This window comes from Macaca thibetana, chromosome 5 (assembly GCF_024542745.1).
Source record: "Macaca thibetana thibetana isolate TM-01 chromosome 5, ASM2454274v1, whole genome shotgun sequence".
NCBI lineage: Eukaryota > Metazoa > Chordata > Mammalia > Primates > Cercopithecidae > Macaca > Macaca thibetana.
In genome coordinates this window covers 61,863,987-61,886,002 of record NC_065582.1, presented here as the reverse complement: position 1 = coordinate 61,886,002, position 22,016 = coordinate 61,863,987, and the positions used below count along the sequence as shown (strand labels likewise).

Here is a 22,016-nt window from a genome sequence, read left to right as displayed (position 1 = left end):
GTGCCTCAAAACACGTTTGCAAAGCCCCGAGCCGGCCGGTCGCCTGCCTCTCACCTAGCCCGACCGCCCGACGTCCTGCTGCCGCGCGAGGGCCAGCGAACCAACTCTGCTTCCTCTCCTCCTTTCCCCGATCCTCCCCGCCCCCGCCTTCCCGCTTCTCCCGCCCCCGGATGGCTCAGCAGCCTCCATTTTCCAGATCTTTCTCGAACCCGCAGCTCCTTGGGCAGCCGTTGCCCGAGTGCTGACGGAAGCGGCCGAAGTCCGGGCCGGGAGCGGGCTCGGGCGCGGAGCGGAGGCTCGCGCGCCTCCCGGGCGGCCGAGCGCGCAGGCGCAGGTCCCAGTAACCGCCGGTTGGAGGCGGCCGATCCGCAGTAGGGAGAGACCCAGGCGGCGGGACGCGACGCAGGCTTCGGCGGGGACGGCATCTGCTCCTTCCGCGGGTTTCCAACTCCCTGCCCTAGATTTTCTGCTTTGCGACTTGGGGTCCCCTCTCGTTTGCTTCTCGTAGGAGTCGCAATCCCAGCAGCAATAGCCCAGAAGAGGACGCGGTTCCCGTACCGAAGGCTTCACCACCAGCAGCCGGACCATCACGCGGCGGGATGTCTGTGGTTGGCATTGACCTCGGCTTTCTCAACTGCTACATCGCTGTAGCGAGGAGTGGCGGCATCGAGACCATCGCCAATGAGTACAGCGACAGGTGTACCCCGTAAGTGCCTCTGCTGAGTATCACCTCGACCCTAAGAAACGTTTTTCTCTCCCGCCCTTAACGTTTGTCCTGTCTGCTGGCTTCCTCGGATTTTCCCCTAATGTGTGCCGAACCCCGAGATGACAGGTGCAGCTAGTCAACCGCAGTCCCTAGAGACCGCCGGGTGGCGGTCGGACTTCCTTGCCCCGCAGAGCTTCTTTTCCTTCAAGGACGAGGGACAGCACTAGTTTGCGCAGCTCTCTTTTCTGTAGCCACGCACGCACGTCCCCTGCCTCCTCGTGCCGCTGTCCCCCAACGCCTCTTTTGCTTGCGAGAAAGAGGTTGCTGTGGGACAGCCCCTGGCGTCCGGAACATCCAGAAAGGTCTCCGGTTGCCTCTAACGAGGTTTGTGTGGGATTATCAGCCGCGGGCAAGCAGCCCCGCACTAGCTGAGTAGAGTTCTTAATCCTGCCCTCCCTGCTTTCCCCGTCCCTCTGGGTGACAGCTTTTTCTCAGAAAAGTAAAAAGTCAGCTTCGGCTGCACACGTCAGAGATGAATTGCAGGTTCGTCTGGCCCCGAAAGCCTTTTTTTTTTTTTTTTTTTTTTTAAGGGCGAGGAGTGAAGCTTGTGGGGTTTTACAAAACCCAGTGCCCTTGAGAACTGGAGGTAATGGAGCCGGTTTCCAGGACCAGGTCAATGGTGTATTGATAGGGAGAGCATTGATAGGGAGAGCCTGGGGATGGGAGTCACTGGCCTCATGCATTGGTAACTACGTCAGTTGCTGGAATGCGGTGGGGTTGGGTCGGACCAAAAGCGTGTTTCTGCAAAGTGAATTGTCGGAGTCGGGGGCAGCTGTCCCGTATAAACATGACTGTGGAGTGATTCTATTATGAACGCTTGATGAAAGGCTTAGGAGCGGCGTTATGTCATGGAAACATGTTTCCACATGTTCCGTTGTTTCTCTGGCCTGGGAAGTTTGTTGGCAAGGAATATAATGAAGTAATTCTGTAATATGAAAAACTAGCTGCTTATAGGCTGCTGTTACTGGTAATTTTATGAGGAAATCAACTGTATGAAACTTGTATTACTTTTTACGGGAAGGTAATATGGCATCTTAATTTGACCGTTCTGAATGGTCCAAAATACAATACCTAAGCTATACTAAAACAAAGTCAGTGTCCAAATGGTCTTTAAATACCTCATTTATTATTCTGTGGACAGCTTTAAAATATGGCAAAGAGATATTGAAGAGTAACTCACTTGAAGCAGTCTTTGATTTCTTTCAAAGAAGATTCTAGAAGGTTTTATACCTTTTTTCTTAGATGTACACATTTCTGATATTGAAATTTTAAACGTTTTGGACGTTTATATTTCCAATATATGGGCATAGATAGGGTAATCCTCAATACTGTTTGAACTCTTCTACTTTTTACATCTTTTTCTGGCTTTTATGCGCAATGGGAGGCCAAAACAGTAACTGTGAAGTCGATGAATTCGTCTCTGCAAGGTTTTATATTAAGCCACAACAAATACTGGCTTTCGCCAGAAAAGGACCGGAAATTTCACTCTCCACCTTCAGCAGAGTAGGGGTTAAAAATGGGAGCAATCTTTGGCTTCAGTGACTCTCAGTCTATAGAGAAAAAACTGAGAGGTAGTGTGGACATTCTTTTAGTCCTTAAAGCCATATCCCAAAAGATCAGAAACCAGAACAGTAAGAAACATCGATCTACATTTCCAGGCTGAGAAATCTCTTTAGTAGTGAGTGAACCTGTGACTCTTTAAAGAGCCTGGCCGGCCAGACTTGTAGAGTTCTTTTAAAAGTGGGCTTCTAGAGTCTTCTAAAAGTCTCTTTGTTACTGTACTTAGGCATATTGGCTGGTTCTGTGTGGCTGAGAAGTAATGTGATATTTCTGATTTGTGAGCTAGAAAGCCAATAGTAATATCTAGATTTAATGAGCCTAATCTAAACTAGAAAGTTCTTAAAGTGAAAGGATGTTTCTCACTTAGCTTGCATCAGCAAGTCTTCTCTCCATGGCTGGGCACTGTCATTTACTTCAAAAGTGTATTTTTTTGTTGTTTCTGAACAAAAGCCCTTCATAGTAGTCTAGTCTTCTTACACTATGTATTACTTTGTGGGTCCAGATGTTGAGGAAAAACATAGCCCTTCCAGACCTCAGGACATTTATCCATCAATTCAACACCGATCATGCAAAAAGCATTGTAACTATTAGATAACCTTTAACTTTTCTAGTACACCACAGTATTTAATAACACACATATATAAAATGTTACCTTTGCAAATAAAATGTTTTTCATATTCCAATTGCTTACATCAAGGTAATGTGACATATTTCTAAGATGCGAATACATTATAAAATGATCCTGTGAGAAGAGGAAATGTTCAATTTAGTTGTTTTCAGCGTTCATACTTTTTACATTTCTTTCATTAGCATACTTGATTGCTTACAGTTGAGAGGATCCTGTATAAACCAAGAAGGACAGTTTAATGAAAAAGAATCAAGTTTTGGCCTGTAATTAAGGGACAAAAGACAAGTTAATTTAACCTATTTATTCAGATTCACCTTCTGTAAAGTTGGAGTGGTTATACTAGCCTCTCATCTCCTGTTGAAGAGGGAGAGAGAAATTATGCATAAACTGAAGAGACAAAATACTTTTTCTGAACATTTTCTTATTGAAAAATTATTACATATGCTCATTATAAAAAATACTGGCACATTAAAAGATGAAATTAAAAATTGTAATTCCTCCAGATGGTTTTCTGTGTGTTTTCAAAGGGAGGGAGAAGTATATACTTTATGTTTAGTAACCTTTTCTTTTTTTTTTTTTTTTTTTTTTTTTTTTAAAGACGTGGTCTTGCTCTTGTTGCCCAGGCTAGAGTGCAGTGGCGTGTTTTCAGCTCACTGCAACTTCCGCCTCCTGGGTTCAAGCAATTCTCCTGCCTCAGCCTCCCAAGTAGCTGAAATTACAGGCACCCACCACCACACCCAGTTAATTTTTGTATTTTTAGTAGAGACGGGTTTTCACCATGTTGTCCAGGCTGGTGTCGAACTCCTGACTTCAGGTGATCCATCCGCCTCGGCCTCCCAAAGTGCTGGGATTACAGGTGTGAACCACTGCACCCAGCCTATGTTTAGTAACCTTTTTCTATGTAAAACATACGTATTTCTATACTATCAGTTGCAGTGTCTGTATAATCATGGTAATTTAATCCATACCCTGTTAGACATTCAAGTTGTTTATAATACTTTATAAATAGTGTTGCAATAACTATCTTTGTGACTAAATTTTTGATCCTTCCAGTAAATTCCTAGAAGTAGAATTCCTGAGTGTCCACGTTTTTAAAGGTCTGGTACATGTCTGTTATTGTTCACTTAAGTATGGATGTGGAGATTAGAATTTCCATCCCAGGCTTAAATATACCATGGTGATTAGTTTCACACATGAGGAAAAAAGCGATAGCCAAGAATCGTCATTAAGTATCAAATTAAAGCATGTGGTAAACTGGAATAGGATTGCTATGTGCTAAGCAAGCATTGTCATATGTATCACAATTCTATGAGTTTGATCATACTAGCTATCTTTTTTTCCATAAGAAGCGTAAAGCAAAGTTAAATAACTTGGCCAAGAATTAGTAAAACAGTGAATTGGACTCTGTTTCAGGCCTCTCTGACCCTAGAACCCAAATGTCTTTCCAGTATCCGTTGTAAGTATGGCATATGTGTAACTAGGTTAATGATGAAAGGAACAAATTACCTGGTTGAGCAGTTATTGTACAGGAAAGCATCTTTGCTCTACTATCAGTAAAAGTCTAATTTTATCTAGTTTCTAAGAAATACTATCTTTTTTAAAAACATTATTTTAATAATTCTTAAAAATTTTTTTGACACAGGGTCTTGGTCTGTTGCCCAGGCTGGAGTACAGTGGTACAGTCATCTCACTGCAGCCTTGAGTTCCTGGGCTCAAAGGATCCTCCCACCTCAGCTTCCTGAGTAGCTGGGAGTACAGGTGCATGCCACCATGCCCCACTATTTTTTTTTTTTCCAACAGAAATAAGGTCTTGCCATATTTCCTAGACTAGTCTCGAACTCCTGGCCTCAAACCATCCTCCCATCTTGGCCTCCCAAAGTGCTGGGATTATAGGTGTGAACCAACGTGCCCAGCCAGTAATTCTTTTAAGTCATGTTAAGGACATGTAAAATCTTACTTTGTTTTTAAAATTCATAAAAAGTACATAACAAAACAAATATTAGTGTAAACATTTGGAGAAAAAGTAGTGTGGAAGACAATAAACTATTAATAATGGATATATACTTCTCAGAGATAGAATTATGAAGGAGGTGCTTTTAATTTATGGTCTGTAATGAATACTTTGTAGGAGGGAATATGGATTTTCTTTAAATGAAACTGAAGATTTTTGTTAGGTATATTTTATCATCAAAATTCTGCATGATTCTTCAACATTTCCTATTTCTTTACTAGTGTATGAATAATCTGGAAATATGGGAAAATGCTGTTTAAATGCTGTGTTTCAGATGAATGGGACCCCTCTTAAATGCATGAAAATAGAAATCACTTTGTTGCATTAAAAACAACAGCACATAGAAAATGTTAAACTCCAGGGGTTAACTGTAACTATAATAGATGGGCATTTTCTGGTGCTGGCAGTTTGGGATGAAGAAGAGGCTTTTACCTTTTTTTGTTAAGTATTCTTTTTACTACAAGAGTTGGTTTTATATGTTTTACTATTTGAGCTTATATTTTATTTAAAATATTTTAAATGCTGAAGAATTACACAAAGTAAGTCTCCCCCTTTATCCCTTCCCAACCACCTCCTAAAGTTTTATTTGTTTCTAGCTATACGAGTATGTGATTATATCTATGTAACTGGGATTTTTTTTAACAAAAGCAGAATTACATTACATTCTGCTTTCATTAAAAAATATTTTTTAAATATTTTGTAAATTGTTTTCTTTTCACCTCAAAATATTGTGGATATCTTCTCAAACTTATGGCTTTAATTTACCTCATTCTTTTTGCTAGCTGTGTAATATCCCATTGATATATTGACTGTTATGGACATTTCAAGTTAATATTTTGCTAGTGACATACAAAAATTCGGTTAATACCTTTGCTTTTTTTAAATCAAATTTGCTGAGAAGAGTGAAAAGCCAGGTGATTTCTAAATGTTTACCATTGAACTGACTTCCTTAAGCACTGAAAAAAAAAAGGTTTAACATAGCACTGACAGTCTTTTATTATGTGGTCATTATAAATTAATGAGTATAGTTGTGTTGTGATAAAACTTTATTTACAAAAATAGGTTGCAGGTTGTGGTAGTTTTCAAACTCCTGGTCTAAGCAATTATAACCAAAAGAATTTTAACATTGTTATGCAATGATATTTGTGTTTGAACCAAGTGAATTATAGGTAATATGAGTTTTTCAAATAATGTATCTAATATAATAATAGTTAAATAATGTATCAAATTTAATGTAGCTAGTATACCTAATCAGCTTTTAAAATATTGTCTACCTATGTAAATATTTGTGTGGTTTCTCCTAATGGCTTCAAGCTGATTTATTTATCATTACATTTACTAAGCATTTGAAAACTCTTAAATTATTATTGTTTATATATTGTTAAATGTTTAATTCTTTGTCCATAATGAAAAGCTGAAAGCTTTGTTATTACTAAATCATATGTGCCTAGAGGTCTTATTTTTAAATAGCAAGCTAGAAAGCAAATTGCAACAGTGAGCTTTTTTGAGAGCATTCTTCCTCCTCCCTCTTCTAGGGCAACATTTTTCCCAAATAATTTGAGAAACAATATCCAGATGTTTTCTTTGCTGTAGAATTTTGTAGTTCCTTTAATTTGTTCATAAGCATTGAAATTCTCCCAGAAAGGGATGTTTTTCCCAACCTTATTTGAACGTCTGAGGAACTATGTTTCATAGAGCACTATTTTGGAAATGTTGTTCTAGGGCAGAGGTTCTCAACTGGAGGTGATTTTGCCTCTGAAGCGATAACTGACAGAATGAGATATTTTGGGGTATGTCACAACTGAGATCAAAAGAGGAGGTACTGCTGGCATCTAGTGGTTGGAGGCAAGGAATACTCCTAATATCCTACAGTGCACACAATACAGCCCCAGTGACCCAACAAAGAATTACCTGGGCCAAGATGTCAGTAGTGCCAAGGTAGAGAAATCCTGCTCCGTAGACATCTTGGCAAGCATAGTTGAAACTATTTGTTCAGCCCGTGATTTAAACCTATGGATTACACTGATAATAGAGGGTGAAGAGTAATTGTGGTTTTATGGAACTGGCAAGGAAAAGAAAAGGGCTGCTTTTAAAGCTTAGAGAGTGAGGACTGAATCTTAATGGAGAATAATAAGGAGCAAACAAACTTAGTGCTGAGCTCTTAGGCAACAAATCTCTTCTGGTAGTATGTATTTTCTCCAACCTAATCATGCTTGGCCTTATAAAAGTAAGCTTTTTGAGAGAGGAAGAAAATCCTGAATTTTAAGGAGAAAATACAGATACAGCTTTCTTAAAGTAGCATCTTGTCCTCTGATTTTTATGCCCCTCTCTTACTAAAAGGAACATAGGACGTTTAGAAATCTTCATTGTTTAGAATTTCGTGGTATTTTCTGATAATCTGAGATTACCACACAATAGCAAAAGCAGATTGGATATTATAGATTTAAACTGCATTGAAAACCCTCCCTTTATTTTAGCCATAAAATGACATTTCTAAATAGTAGTTGAAATAATCAATACAAAGTAAATATAGATTATGCTGTATACACTTGGATAAACTGTATCTTTTTCTGTGAAAACTCTTACATCAGCCTAATATTTGTTATAATGTGTCTATTTCCCTTGCTATTACTAGTGTAAAAGTTTTGAGAGCAAATAGGTGTTTAATTTATTTGGGTTTTTCTGAAAGTACTTGGCAGATATTTTTTATTTAATGATTGTAACATCCTGGAATGTATTTGAAAGAAAATCGAAGGAGTTTGAAGGGTGCCTTTATGAAATGGGTTTTCTATATATTTGAAACTGGGCATGTCCAAACCTGGTTAAATGACAGATTTTTTAACTTTAAAAATTGTCTGCTTTTAACTTCAGAGAATATCTGATACTGGTAACTGTTTAGCTTTCTTTGTGAAGTGATACATGTATGAAACATATTTCAAGGAACCAGCGCTTAATGGTAGTTGAATCTGAATCTTATTTAGCTCTACTGTTCTAACAAAAATTAAACTCTTGAGAATCAACCTACAAATAAAATGTTCAGTGTAGTCAAGTGATGGTAGCCTACTGTTGAAAAATTAGAAGTATTTGGAAGTGTGTCCAAATAATGGAGTTGGGAGCAAGATGGGCTATAAAGTAGACTGAGAAATGGCAAACCTATATTTTCTCTAATAGATGAGTTTTAGGATGGAATGCCAACATCCACACATTACCATATTGGACATGTAAGTTTTTACTCTGGCAGAGAATATGTTGAATCAAGGAGTTATTTATAAGATATGTGAAGATGTCATCTAAGCCACTGATTCCTGCTGTACCCTTATTTTCCTGTTTTTTACCAAATCACAACTAAAGACCAGTAACTTCCATTTCCTCTTTAATCTGATCATCACTTTTAACATTTCAGTTATAAGTATATATTTGCTTGGATGCCTCAAAGTTACCTCAAGCCTACCGTGTTCAAAATAGAGTTTGTGACTGTCCTGTCCCCAAACCTATCTTTCTTAGAAAATTTTCTGTCTCATTGAGTGCAACTAGAAACCTAGACGTTATTCTTGTCACTTGCCTTTTCCTACTCTCTAGACCAACACTGCCCATTAAAAGCATATGAGCTACATAGGTAATTTTAAATGTTTTAATAGAGCCAGGTACAGTGGCTCACACCTGTAATCCCAGCACTTTGGGAAGCCAAGGCAGGTGGATCACTTGAGCCTAGGAGACTAGCCTGGGCAACATGGTGAAACCCCATCTCTACAAAAAATTTTTAAAATCAACCTGTAGTCCCCAGCTGCTCAGGAGGCTGAGATAGGAGGATCGCTTGAGCCCTGCAAGTCAAGGCCGCAGTGAGCCAAGATTGTGCCACTGCACTCCAGCCGGAGTGACACAGCAAGACCCTGTCTCCAAGAAAAAAAAAAATTCCAATAGTTACATTAAAAAGGCAAAATGAAGCAAGTGAGATTAATTTTAATATATTTTATTTAATTCAGTATATCCAAAATTTTATCTCAATATATAATCAATATTTTTAAATTGAGATATTTTACTTTTTTAGTATTAAATTTTTAGAATCTAGATCACAGATGTCCAACCATTTGGCTTCCCTGAGCCCCATTGGAAGAAGAAGAATTGACTTGGGCCACATATAAAGTACACTAACACCAAAGATAGCTGATGAGCTAGAAGAAAGGTCCATGCATAATTTTTGTGATGTCTGCCACCACAGACAAAAAAGTACCTGCATTCAAACGGTTGGACACCCATGGTCTAGAGTTTATTTTACACTTTGTATACGCACATCTCAATTCAGACTAGCCACATTTCATGTGCATAATAACCACATGTGGCTAGTGGCTAACATATGGGATGGTGAAGATCTAGTCTGTCACCAAGTCCTTTAAGTTTCCTCCTAAATATCTCTTCTTTCTTCTTGTGTCCCAGCTGTCACCATCCTGATATAGATTACTGGTAACTTTTTGCTCTTCTCTCGTCAGTTAACACTATGTTCAATATGATCTCCAACAAACTCTCTACCACTTTTATCCCACATCATTTACTCTTCCTTAAAATCTTACTTCCTTGAATAAGCCTTTCCTGACTCTCCTCCTCTAGGTTAATTCTTGCTGTTACAAACTTTTGTAGCACCGTGGTCACCTTCCGTTATAGCACCTGGTTTACTTTCTTTTGTGTGAGTCTATAGCATTGTGAGATCCAAGAGAGCCAAAACCATATTTTCTTTCATTATTATATCCCTAGCAACTAACAGTGTGCCAGGCATATAACAACTATTAACAAATATGTGTTAAATTGACTAAATTAACTTTTTAACTGTTTGCTTTCCCTGAAAATCCAGTAGTCCCCAGCAGAACAGTATGTTGTTCAGCCCTGGGAAAGCACTGCTCTGGAATATTGCATCTCCAGTTTGTATTATATATCAGTAGGTAGGGTCCTCTCCATCATTCAGAAATGTTTAATGAATCCTCATTGAAATTTAATCCTCATTAACTGAATAAATTTTAAGATTATAATCTGGCACCTGAGACTATATAATCTGGCCTTGATACTATCTTATCAAATTGTCCTATGAAACTAGCCAAGTTATATTCTTTTTGTTTTCTCCCTGGCCGAGTCCAAATTACATTCTTCTAGTCCTCAAATAAACATTACCTTAGGAACCATTATTCCATTCATTAGGTAGTTTTATTATGTCCTAGAAAAAGATCTAGGCTAGAAGATCTAGGCTAGTGCTATCCAGTAGAACTTTCTGTTGTATATTTGTTCTGTGTATATTCAGTTCTCTGTATATCTGCTACCTACAAGTGGCTGTTGAGCACCTGAAATGTGACTAGTCCTGAGAAACTGAATATTCTAGTTAATTTAAATTGTACTAGCACCACATGACTTGTGGCTACCATATTAGATAGTGCAGATCAAGGCAGTGGATACCTGTTACCTCGCCTTCACGGAGTTCACATTCTGGCTTCTGGTACTGAGATACAGTCACTAAATGAATTGTATGAGATGGTAATACATACTATGGAGAAAAATAAAATTGGATAAACAGTGTGAGGTATGTGTTGGGGAGGAGCAGGAATGTTGTTTATATAGGATGGTGAGGATAGGTGTTTCCGATAAGCTGACATTTGAGCAGAGACCTGAAAGCAGTGAAAGCACAGGCCTTATGGATGCATTTTCTTAACACTTCAGAAAGAGAGAACAGCATTTACAAAGGCCCTGAGGCAAAAGGGTGCTTGGCGTATTCTAGAAATAGCAAGGAGATCAGTATGCCTCCTAGATTGAATTTGCAGGGTAGAGCAGCCAAGGACCAGACCATGAAAGGCTTTATTGGCTGTTAGGGGGACCCAAGCTTTTACTTTGTGAGATAGGACACCACTGGAGGATTATTTCATGATCAGAGAACAGCAGCGTTTCATGATCTTAGTTTTTAAGTGGATCACTTTGACTACTACATGGAGAACAGACTTACATACCTATATATCAGGAATGTCTTTTTCTGCAAGACAAATAGGTATTAAATTTTTCTGTCCTTTCAAGTCTTAATTCAAGAAGTCACCTCTGTTGTCTAGAAGTGATTATTCTATTCTTTGCTACTATTACTCTTAATTCTATATATTCTATTGATTTTTTTTCCAATAGACTATACATTCTCCAAGACAGGGATTGTGACTTGTATACACGGAGTGCCTATAAATATTTGTTGATTGAATGTAGTTTTTTGTAGTTATAACTGAAATCATGGAAACATTTTCTTGAATCATAACATGAAATGGTATTTTGATGAAGATGTTATTCTGTGCTTGCTCTATGTTATTATTCTATGCTATTACATTTAAATGTGGTCGTTAAAATACAATAATTTACATAATGTTTACTATGTGCCAAGTATTGTTCAAAGAATTTACCTATATCCATTCTCTTAATTCTCACATAATCATATGAGCAGATATTATCACTATCTTCTAGATGAGAAGCCGAAGCACCTAATGGTTATGTAATTTCCACAAGGTTAAGTGGCAAAGCCAGGATTTGGCCTTTTTAACTGTTTACCTTCCCTGAAAATCCATTGGTCAACATGGTTGAGTTTTCTTCTAAGGGGTCATAAATCAATATAATTTGAAAAACAGTTTTGGAGATCAACATTGTATTGCCAGCTATTAGGACATTTTTTTTTTAATTGTAACATTTATTCTGACCACCATTTTATTATATAGGGAAGCTTTAAAATAAATTTTTGATTTGCGTAACGTATTTTTAAAATAATATATTGTTATATTTCTCCTTTTAAATTTATTTTTGTGTAAGGAGAAGCAAAATAATAGCACAATAATAGAAAAGTACCGTGGAACCAACTTTGTTTTTCTGGTTTAGGGCCTGTATATCATTGGGATCAAGAACTCGAGCCATTGGAAATGCAGCAAAGAGCCAGGTAAATTGTTAATGTGGATGTTTTGACTTACAGGAAGAATTAACTGAATATTGGTAACTAAGTTCCATAAGTTATATTGTTAAGAGTGAATAAGACAGTGAGGAAAATAGGACAGGTACTTTGTTTTTAGATATAATTTGCTTTGGGTTGTAAAATATTTCTTGAATTTTATTTTTTTAAAATATTTTTTAGTTGTGAAGTTAGGGTGTGCTACTATGTGACATCAGTTTTTCCCTGAATGGTGTCTCAGGTGACCATCCAGGAAATAATGAGGGATATTCTGTCTAGAACATACATTTGAATGACAGGTAAGTAACATCTTTGTAAAATAAGGTGAGAAAAATGAAAGAACTAATTTCCAGAGTAACTCAATGTGGTACCACTAATTTACATAGAATTTGTTGAAGTATTTGTATTTTTAGGCTTTTGTAATCCTTATGATTAGAACGTTGACTTTTAACATCCCATGTTATAGATCGATCGATTTTCCTTTGACTTTCATTACTTCCCTGAACCAAAAGCCCTTAACAATTACTTCTTGCATTTTATATATATCTGGGTCTTATATCTCACATTCTGGCTGACCTTCTAAGTGTGTCACAGATAATCAGAGTCTCTAAAAGCAACCTTTAAAGTCATTTCTCCTAAGGAGCTAAAGAGAACAACATAGTAATTCAGCATCCCTATAGTTTTCATCTCATAATTGAAGATCAAGGTCTATTTGACTTTAGAGGTCACTAGGATTATAGCAACTGGATCTCAGTAATATTCTGTAATTTGAACTGCATATTCTAGTTAAAGAAAAAATGCTTTGCAAAAATGCAAGCCATTTACAAATTAAGACACTTTCACTTAGCACTATGCTACATGGAAGAGATTTTAATTTACTAGCCTAGGAGCAATCCACAGCAATGGAAGCAACATACTAGCACATGAAGATTTTCACAAAGAATTAGATATGGAGAGAAAAAGAAAAACTAGACAATAATAAACCAGTTTAAATTAAAACACAGAAATGGAAGTGGAAAGAAATAATCAAAGATACAGGTTGCATATCCCTTATAAGAAATGCTTGGGACCAGAAGTATTCAGATTTTGTATTTTTTCAGATTTTGGAATGTTTGCATGGTACAGGTTGACCATCCCAAATCCTGAAATCCAAAATGCTCCAAAATCTGAAACTTTCTAAGTGACAACATGATGCGCAATGGAAATGCTCAGTGAAGTATTATATTTCAGATTTTTGGATTTGGGATGCTCAGCTCATACTGATTCACTAGAGCAAAAGTGTTGAGGAAAACCAAAAAGATGAGTTGTAGATATTTGTTGTTTGAAATGTTTTAAAGGTTTGTTCTTTCTCTTCCGAAGACATTAATTTTGAATCCTAACATTCCCAGGATAGGTGGAGAATTTGGGAGGCAAGTGTTAAAATGTGTACATTCTCACTGTATGACTTTACCATCAGTTGGAAACCAGAAAAATGAATGATTATGTGTAATCCTAAACTTGGATGTGTAGGATAAAGGAACTTGGTGGTTGTCAAGTATTAGGATAGAATTTTATTTTGCATTTATTAAGTAACTGATAAATACGAGTGTTTACTGCCAACAGATAGTCACGAACGTAAGAAATACGATTCATGGCTTCAAAAAGCTTCACGGGCGATCATTTGATGATCCCATTGTACAGACTGAAAGGATCAGGCTTCCCTATGAACTGCAGAAGATGCCTAATGGAAGTGCAGGAGTTAAGGTGAGCTTTATATTCCCAGTGTTACAAACATATCTTCAAATTAAGGAAACCCAATATGATAATATTGCTATTTGTAGTTTGACCTTTTTCCTCTAGATACAGTACATACACACCCAAGGGACAATAGTTTTTGTAATAATTTTAGTGAATACCAGGAGATCTAATTTAGATAATTTTTTCATTCAAATCACACTGTTATTGTCAAGGAAAAAAATGGTTATTGAGACTCGAGAGAATAGCTTTTAGGGGATAAAAATAAAGGTATATAGGATTCAAAAGAATAGACCCAAAAAGTATGTTATTCAGAAGAATGGACCCAAAAGTTATGTTAATTGCTGTAATGAGTTTAATGAGTTCTAATTTAGAAGAATCTTATAACATACTATAAATGTTAAAGCATATTTTTCTTCCAAGTAAAACTTGGATTCTGAATTTTTAATTTTATATTCTGTACATTAGTTAACCAAAACATGTTTGTGCTGATTTTTTTCAAAAACTAGCCTCACAACACACGGAACTACTATATGGCCCAGAAATTCCACTCCTGGGCTTATACCCAAGGGAATTGAAACATATGTGCACACAAAAACTTGTACATGAATGTTCATAAAAGCTTTGTTCATAATAGCCAAAAAGTGGAAACGATACAAGTTTCTATCAACTGATGAGTAAATATACAAAATGTGGTATATCTTAACACATGGAATATTATTTGCCCATAAAAAGGAATGGAGTACTGATATATGCTACAACATGTATGAACTTTGAAAACATGCCAATTGATGAAAGAAGCCAGATACAAAAGGCCACATACTGTATGATTCCTTTTATATAGAATGTTCAGAGTAGGACAAATTCATAGAAACAAAGTCAGATTAGTGGTTGCTAAGGGTTAAGGGGAAGGAAAAATAGAGAGTGACTGCTAATGGGTTTCTTTTTGGGTGATGAAAATGTTCTACAATTAGATAATGGTGATCAGTGCACAGCTTTGTGAAGATACTGAATTGTACACTTCAGAAGGATAAACTTATTGCTGTGCAAATTATCTCTTAAGAAAGTTATTTTTAGTAAGTAATTTTAGACTTGATGTATGTGTTACGGATATGTACACAGTTCCATTTTTAGAAGAGCGTTCTGACTAAAAGGTGGATGATGAATCTTAGTAAGGAGACAGGAGGCTGTTAAAATAGTTGAGGAAGACACCATGAGAAGTTGAAGACGGAACAAATTGTGAAGCCATAGTTTAGGTGAAATTTTCAGGTTACTAAACTGAGAAGCTGGATGGGTTGTGATAGTAACAACTGAGATAAAATAATATTCAGGTATCTTTTAGATATGGTAAGCTCTGGTTAATAGTTACCTAGAGCAGTTTTATTCTACTCCAGTTTAAAATTTGAACTACTTAATTTTATAAGTAGTTTAACTTCTAAAAGTGAAAATTAATGATCAGGCTTTGAGAATAGGCTGAGAAAAACAGAATAATGTTTTTAAAGAAAGGCAGAACCAAAGTTTTGAGTGATATAATTTTATACATTCATAGTAAGTGCCTGTAAGATAGTAGAAAAAGCTTTGAAACATCACCTTTTGAAGACTTAAGAAAATCAATGTTCAACTCCTCAAGCATGTTATACATTTGTTTTTTATACATTTATTTAAATTTATTTCATCTAACTTTTAAATTTTTATTTATTTATTTTTTTTGAGACGGGAGTCTTGCTGTGTCACCCAGGCTGGAGTGCAGTGGTGCAATCTCGGCTCACTGCAAGCTCTGCCTCCTGGGTTCACGCCATTCTCCTGCCTCAACTTCCCAAGTAGCTGGGATTACAGGCACCCGCCACCACGCCCAGCTAAGTTTTTGTATTTTTAGTACAGACAGGGTTTCACGGTGTTAGCCAGGATGGTCTCGATCTCCTGACTTCATGATCCGCCTGCCTCGGCCTCGCAAAGTGCTGGGATTACATAGAATGTTCTTATACAAAAGAATACTGTATGATCATGCCTCCAATAGTCCAACTGAGACTGTGATTCATTTTCCCTTATTTCTGTGTGCTTGATTTCTTTCTGCACACCTGGTTTAAAGGCAGTAGTTTGGCATAATACTTGTTTTTTTTTTTTTTTTTTTTTTTTGAAACAGAGTCTTGCTCTGTCGCCCAGGCTGGGGTGCAGTGGCCGGATCTCAGCTCACTGCAAGCTCCGCCTCCCGGGTTTAGACCATTCTCCTGCCTCAGCCTCCCGAGTAGCTGGGACTACAGGCGCCCGCCACCTCGCCCGGCTAGTTTTTTTTTTTTGTATTTTTTAGTAGAGACGGGATTTCACCGTGTTAGCCAGGATGGTCTCGATCTTCTGACCTCGTGATCCGCCCGTCTCGGCCTCCCAAAGTGCTGGGATTACAGGCTTGAGCCACCGCGCCCGGCCATAATACTTGTTTTTGAACTTAACTTGTAAATAGGTTTGGAAACAAATGCTTATCAATTTTAGGTCTGATTCAAAGTAAATCTTATGTCATTTGATATACATATTTATACATACTCATATACATAAACACATTGTGCTGCTTGAAAGAATGATGTTCTCATTTCCTTTTCCCAAAACTGTATGACTGAAGCTTTTATTTTAAACCCAGGGAGAGTTCTGACTTTCAAAAGAAAGATTATTTGATCTTTTCCTTTTTCATTGTTTGCTGTGTCACACTTGGAAAATGAATGATAAAAATTGTTTTTGTGGGAAGTCGGGATCTGAGAGGGTAGAGACTATACTTTTGAAAATACTTTGGTTATAATACTGTCTGTGAGGTACTACAACCTCAGAAATGACATAGTCACTGTTTTTCATGGGATCATGATTCTAAAATGGCAATCTTTCTGGAATAAAACTTCCTTGAGCAAGGGTGTCTTTTTCATGTTGTATGTATCACATATAGAGTTAGATACTCACTAAATATTTGTTGGATAAGCAAATCATTCTTAATAAATTTCCCAACTTTTGGTGTTAGGTGCGGTACTTAGAAGAAGAAAGACCTTTTGCAATTGAGCAAGTTACTGGAATGCTGTTAGCCAAGCTTAAAGAGACTTCAGAAAATGCTTTGAAGAAACCAGTGGCTGACTGTGTGATTTCAGTAAGTTTTACTTCAGTAATGAATACCCTTGAATCATATTTTTCAGTGTATTAATGTAATATTGAAAGATTTTTCTTCCCTTACACTTTCTGCCCTTATCCAGTAAATAACCTAAATCCATTTGACTTTCTTTTTTAAAAAAATTGCCTTACTTGCTAAAGTTTAGGATTGAATTTCCCATAAAATCAGTTATGATGAGCAGTGACTCTTGAAAAACTGTTATGTAACTAGTGACTGCTGCTATCTGGGATTTATCCCTAAGAATCTTCTCAGATAGCAATTAACTTCCCACCTGTAAGGACCTTAACATTTTATAGCAAAGGTTGAAAATTTCTAGTTGGGAATTTGAGGTTGTGTATCGGGGGAAAATATTCTTTAAGGATTCTTAACAAAACATTTAAATTATTTACCCTGTCTTATCTCTTGAGGTCCCATTAAACATCCTCAACTGGTTCTTTACCTACATGTTAACTAAATTGATAAATTCCTACTATTAAACTTGACTACAAAAGTTCAGGAGTCTCATGTCATCCGAAAAACAGAATCAGATTATGAACTTTTCAGTGAGTTTAGTAATCAATTTTTTTCCATAGGCATTTGGAATTTTTTAATGGGAGAAAAATATTAGAGCTTAATATTTTATTTTCTAGCCATTTAGTAATAGCAAATAATAGAGTTTACCATTGACCAGGCACTATTTATTGGCATTTTAACCCATTTAATCTCAGAAGCAATCTATGAGGTAGGGATATTATTAACCCTACTTTTACAGATTCAAAAATTGGGATACTGAGATGTCAAATAACTTGCCCAAAATCAGCACAGCTAACTAATACAGTGTTAGAGCTGGATAGTTAATTCCCAAGCCCATGCTCATAATTGTTTTACTGCCACTTGAAAGGATATATTAGAATCATACAAATTTTAAAGATTCATCTTAAATTCAAATCCATTTCTATTTAATTATACTTGCTTTTACTTTTGTGTCAGAAATACATGTCAGAACAGAGTAATACAAACTTTTGACCATTATTAACTTTGTGGTTGGTGCAGTAGATCCGTTGTAAGCTCTACAGGGACAAGTATTTTGTCTGGTTTGTGCACTATTTTCCTGATAGCTAGAAAGTACCTGGTTTGTAAGTGCTCAATGAATATTAAATAAACCATGCATTTTAACTTAGATTTTTGTCAGGAGGATAATACCAAATCAGATAAGCAAGTTTATTGAGCAAAATTTAAATTCTTTTCCTGTTGTTAATCTGTTCAATGAAATGTCTAAATTCATAAAACAATAAAATTAAAGGAAGCTACTTATTTGAAACTTAAAACTGGAAGATCCCAAGTTATTTTATATGTAAATACACTTAATAGCTTTTTAGAAATTGGTCTATATGCCAAATTAAAATAATTCTTAGTTTGATAAAACTAAGGTTTATACATATATACATCTTTATACATTTTAGGACTGAGTTTAATTTTTAAATAGAGATGTATTTAATGGGCTGGGCATAGCGGCTTAGTCTATAACCCCAGTACTTTGGGAGACCAAAGCAGGAGGATTGCTTGAGGCCAGGAGTTGGAGAACAGCCTGGGCAACCATAGTGAGACCCGTCTGTACAGTTTTTTTTTTTTTTTTAATTAGCCAGGCATGGTGGCACACACCTGTAGCCCCAGCTACTCAGGAGGCTGAAGCGAAAGGATTGCTTGAGCCCAGGAGTTTAAAGCTGCAGTGAACTATGATTGTACCACTGCACTTCAGCCTGTGAGGCAGAGCTAGACACAGTCTCTTTCAAAAAAAAAAAAAAAAAATATATATATACATGTATATGTGTGTGTGTGTATGTATGTATGTATATTTTTTAATGTTATTTGGTGATTTTTAAAGGAAATTCATATTTATCACAAGTTCCCTACAATATAGTTCCCCTCCTTTGAAATATAATTGTTTTAAACAGTTGGAACTATATTCTCCTGGTTGGGTGTATATACACACAATAATGAAGTAATGTTATACGTGCCCTTTTTAACACAATAAAGATAGAATTCCTTAACAATTCAGATCTACCTGATTCTTTGTAACAGCTACATAGGATTCCATTATATGGATATACCATAATATATTTCTATAATCTCATTTTCAGACTCTTGAGTTTTCAGTTTTTTATTATGAAAGATGAGCAAATATATTTTTAATAGATCGGACTAACACAGGAAATATTTAGATTAACAAAACTTAGGCAACCCTGCCATATTACCTTACTTTAAATTAGTATTCATACTTTAGGTCAGATCTTTACGGCATATAAATTGTCAAACTTAAAAAATAAAACACTAGTATTTTTCCTCTTTAGTTAGAACATCATTATTTGCCTTAAACTGTACATAAGTTTTAGGGTAATTATTTTATATTTTTCAGTTGACAAAATGTTTAAGTAAAACTATACTTAACTGTTGTTTTTAAATACTAGATTCCTAGCTTTTTCACTGATGCCGAGAGACGATCTGTGATGGCTGCAGCCCAGGTTGCAGGCTTAAATTGTTTAAGGCTGATGAATGAAACTACTGCAGGTAATCACTTTGCAATTTGAAAATCACTATAAGCAAAATACTGTTACAGTGTTTTTCTAATTAATAACAAAGTATTATTATTTTTTTTAACTCTGAGGCAAGAGGATTGCTTGAGCCTGGGAGTTGAAAGCTGCAGTGAGCTATGATCATACCACTGCACTTTAGCCTGTGAGGCAGAGCTACACACAGTCTCTTTAAAAAAATTATATATACATATAAATGCGTGTGTGTATGTGTATGTACTGATTCTTATAAGCTTGTTACTTTGTAGTACAACTTTTTGGCAGAGGTTAAATGTCTTAATGGCTTTACAGATCTTTACTATTACAGAGTTGTAGTTGAGTAAGGAAAAAGTAAAGTTAAAACATTATTAACCAAATTGTGAAAAGTTAATTTACTTTGAAGATAATATGTATTACTGTACTGCATGTTAAAGTACAGTATCAAAGTGACATTTCTTGTTTTCCAAGTAATTACTCTGCTAGAATTAACATAATTCTTTGTTCTTATACAGTTGCACTGGCATATGGAATTTATAAACAGGATCTTCCCCCATTAGATGAGAAACCAAGAAATGTAGTATTTATTGATATGGGACATTCTGCCTATCAGGTCTCGGTTTGTGCTTTTAACAAAGGAAAACTTAAAGTAAGTAAACACATGGGTTGTTATATTTACATATATTAAGAACACAGACTAAAGAGCCATAATAGCTGGGTTTGAATCCTGGCTCTGCCCCTTTATGACTTCAAGCAAGTTACTTAATCTCCCTAAATTTTAAGTTTGTTTATCTGAGAACGACAATAGTAACTATCTCATATAATTTTTCAGGACAAAATGAGTTAATGTGTACAAAATTCTTGGAATGCCTGGCATAGGGTAGTTGCTGTAATATATATTAGCTATTTTTATTGTTGTTTCTATTGTTAGGTTGTTAATGAAGTCATCTATCAGGGAGCATAAATTATCCATAAATATAATTACAGGAAGCATTTTCTAAAATGATTCCCATTGATTATAGAAACCTTTCTATCCAAGCATTCTAATCATAATTTTACTTCTATGTGCTTCTTACAAATTAGGATTTATAATCATTTTTACATTGATTCTTTTGTCCAGACTTATGGTCTCTCTCTAGTATGTGCAGAGTAGAGTTTACTTAGGAGATAAACTGCAACACTGCAAAAGTATTCTGTTTTAATTTGTATTACTATAATAACATCTTTGTAATCAAAAAATTAAAGGGAAATGACTCAGACTGAATATAGGGTAATGTTCAGTATAAATTGACTTAATCCTTGGCGTTTAGTCTTACATATTGACTTACTTTAAAACGAACGTTTTTTTTCCTTCCTTTTTAGTAGGTAACTTTGTAGTGAAATACAATTTTTAGATCACAGACCCCTTTGAAAATCTGATCAAGGCTATAGCCCTTCTTCCCAAAATACACACTTGTACTAGTTATATACCAAGATAATTTTGCATTTAATTTTGGGTAATACTAGACTCCATGAGAGGTCCATACATGGATTCTCCATGCTAGTCTGTGGGGCAACATTCCACGCAGATTGCACTCATATGCTCCTGTGATATTTACCACCATACTACCACCCCACCACCTACCTTGTAAAGAAAGAGCTGCAAAACCACACCAACAGTAGAATTCTTTATTAGTGACTGTTGTAAGTAGTCATTTTACCCTAGGGAGAGAGCCTAGATGTTTGGTCCCATGTTTTCAAGAACTATCGTGTTGAATTTATGTGACTCCCTTCTGCTGGGAAGCCTGTTGCTCAACTAGCTGGTTAAATTGTTACCTGGTTTTTTCTGTTGGTTAGTTTTTGGTTGTGTTTTTTGTTTTTTGTTTTTGTTTTTGTTTTGTGATAGTCAGAAGGCCTAATTTCTGATCTGTAAATTGACCAATTATGGTATTTTATATTTAATCTTTGAATCTGCTTTTCTTGGATGTTTTGTTCTCGTTTATATCCTTAGGACTGTTTCTTTGCTCTCTTAAACTTGGTTTAGGTCTGTCTTTTCAGTGCTGTTGTAGAACCAAGTGAGTGAGATAATGAGGCTTTAGTTGTTGTAATTCAGTTATTTCTGAATTAGAATTCTTTTAATTATGATACATGGATCTGTAACTATAAAGTAGAAAATTCAGAATAAGGGAATACATTGGCTAAATGTAAGTGATAATTTAACTCTGATTCCACTTTCAGCACCCCTGTGATTGGATAAGTTTTTTTAGAGTCGTTTTTATTTTTAAACTTTTTTATTTTAGAGGTTTTTCTTTTTTTTTTTTTTTTTTTTTGGAAGAATCTATAATTCTGAAAATACAGTTCTGCTTTTTCAATTAAACAGGTCTTGGCTACTACCTTTGATCCATATTTGGGTGGCAGGAACTTTGATGAGGCTTTAGTAGACTACTTCTGTGATGAGTTCAAGACCAAATATAAGATAAATGTGAAAGAAAACTCTCGGGCCTTGTTGCGTTTATATCAGGAATGTGAAAAACTAAAGAAGCTAATGAGTGCAAATGCATCAGATCTTCCATTGAACATTGAGTGTTTCATGAATGACCTTGATGTTTCTAGTAAAATGAACAGGTACCACGTATGTTTTTAGTTTGAAAAGTGTTTACTTATTTTATAATGTTTAGATCATATCTGAATTTTTTGT

The 22,016-nt window shown here is 36.1% G+C and overlaps 1 protein-coding gene across 1 annotated transcript in view; it reads left to right on the top strand.

Annotated features, from left to right (window-relative positions):
• HSPA4L (heat shock protein family A (Hsp70) member 4 like) overlaps nucleotides 1-22,016 on the top strand; it is a 58,429-nt gene that overhangs the window by 1,030 nt on the left and 35,383 nt on the right. The window contains exons 2-8 of the mRNA XM_050792364.1: nucleotides 509-706; nucleotides 11,848-11,905; nucleotides 13,517-13,657; nucleotides 16,650-16,772; nucleotides 19,241-19,340; nucleotides 19,855-19,988; nucleotides 21,699-21,943. Of these exons, the coding sequence (XP_050648321.1) occupies nucleotides 509-706; nucleotides 11,848-11,905; nucleotides 13,517-13,657; nucleotides 16,650-16,772; nucleotides 19,241-19,340; nucleotides 19,855-19,988; nucleotides 21,699-21,943 (999 nt within the window). The remainder of the gene's footprint in view (nucleotides 1-508; nucleotides 707-11,847; nucleotides 11,906-13,516; nucleotides 13,658-16,649; nucleotides 16,773-19,240; nucleotides 19,341-19,854; nucleotides 19,989-21,698; nucleotides 21,944-22,016) is intronic.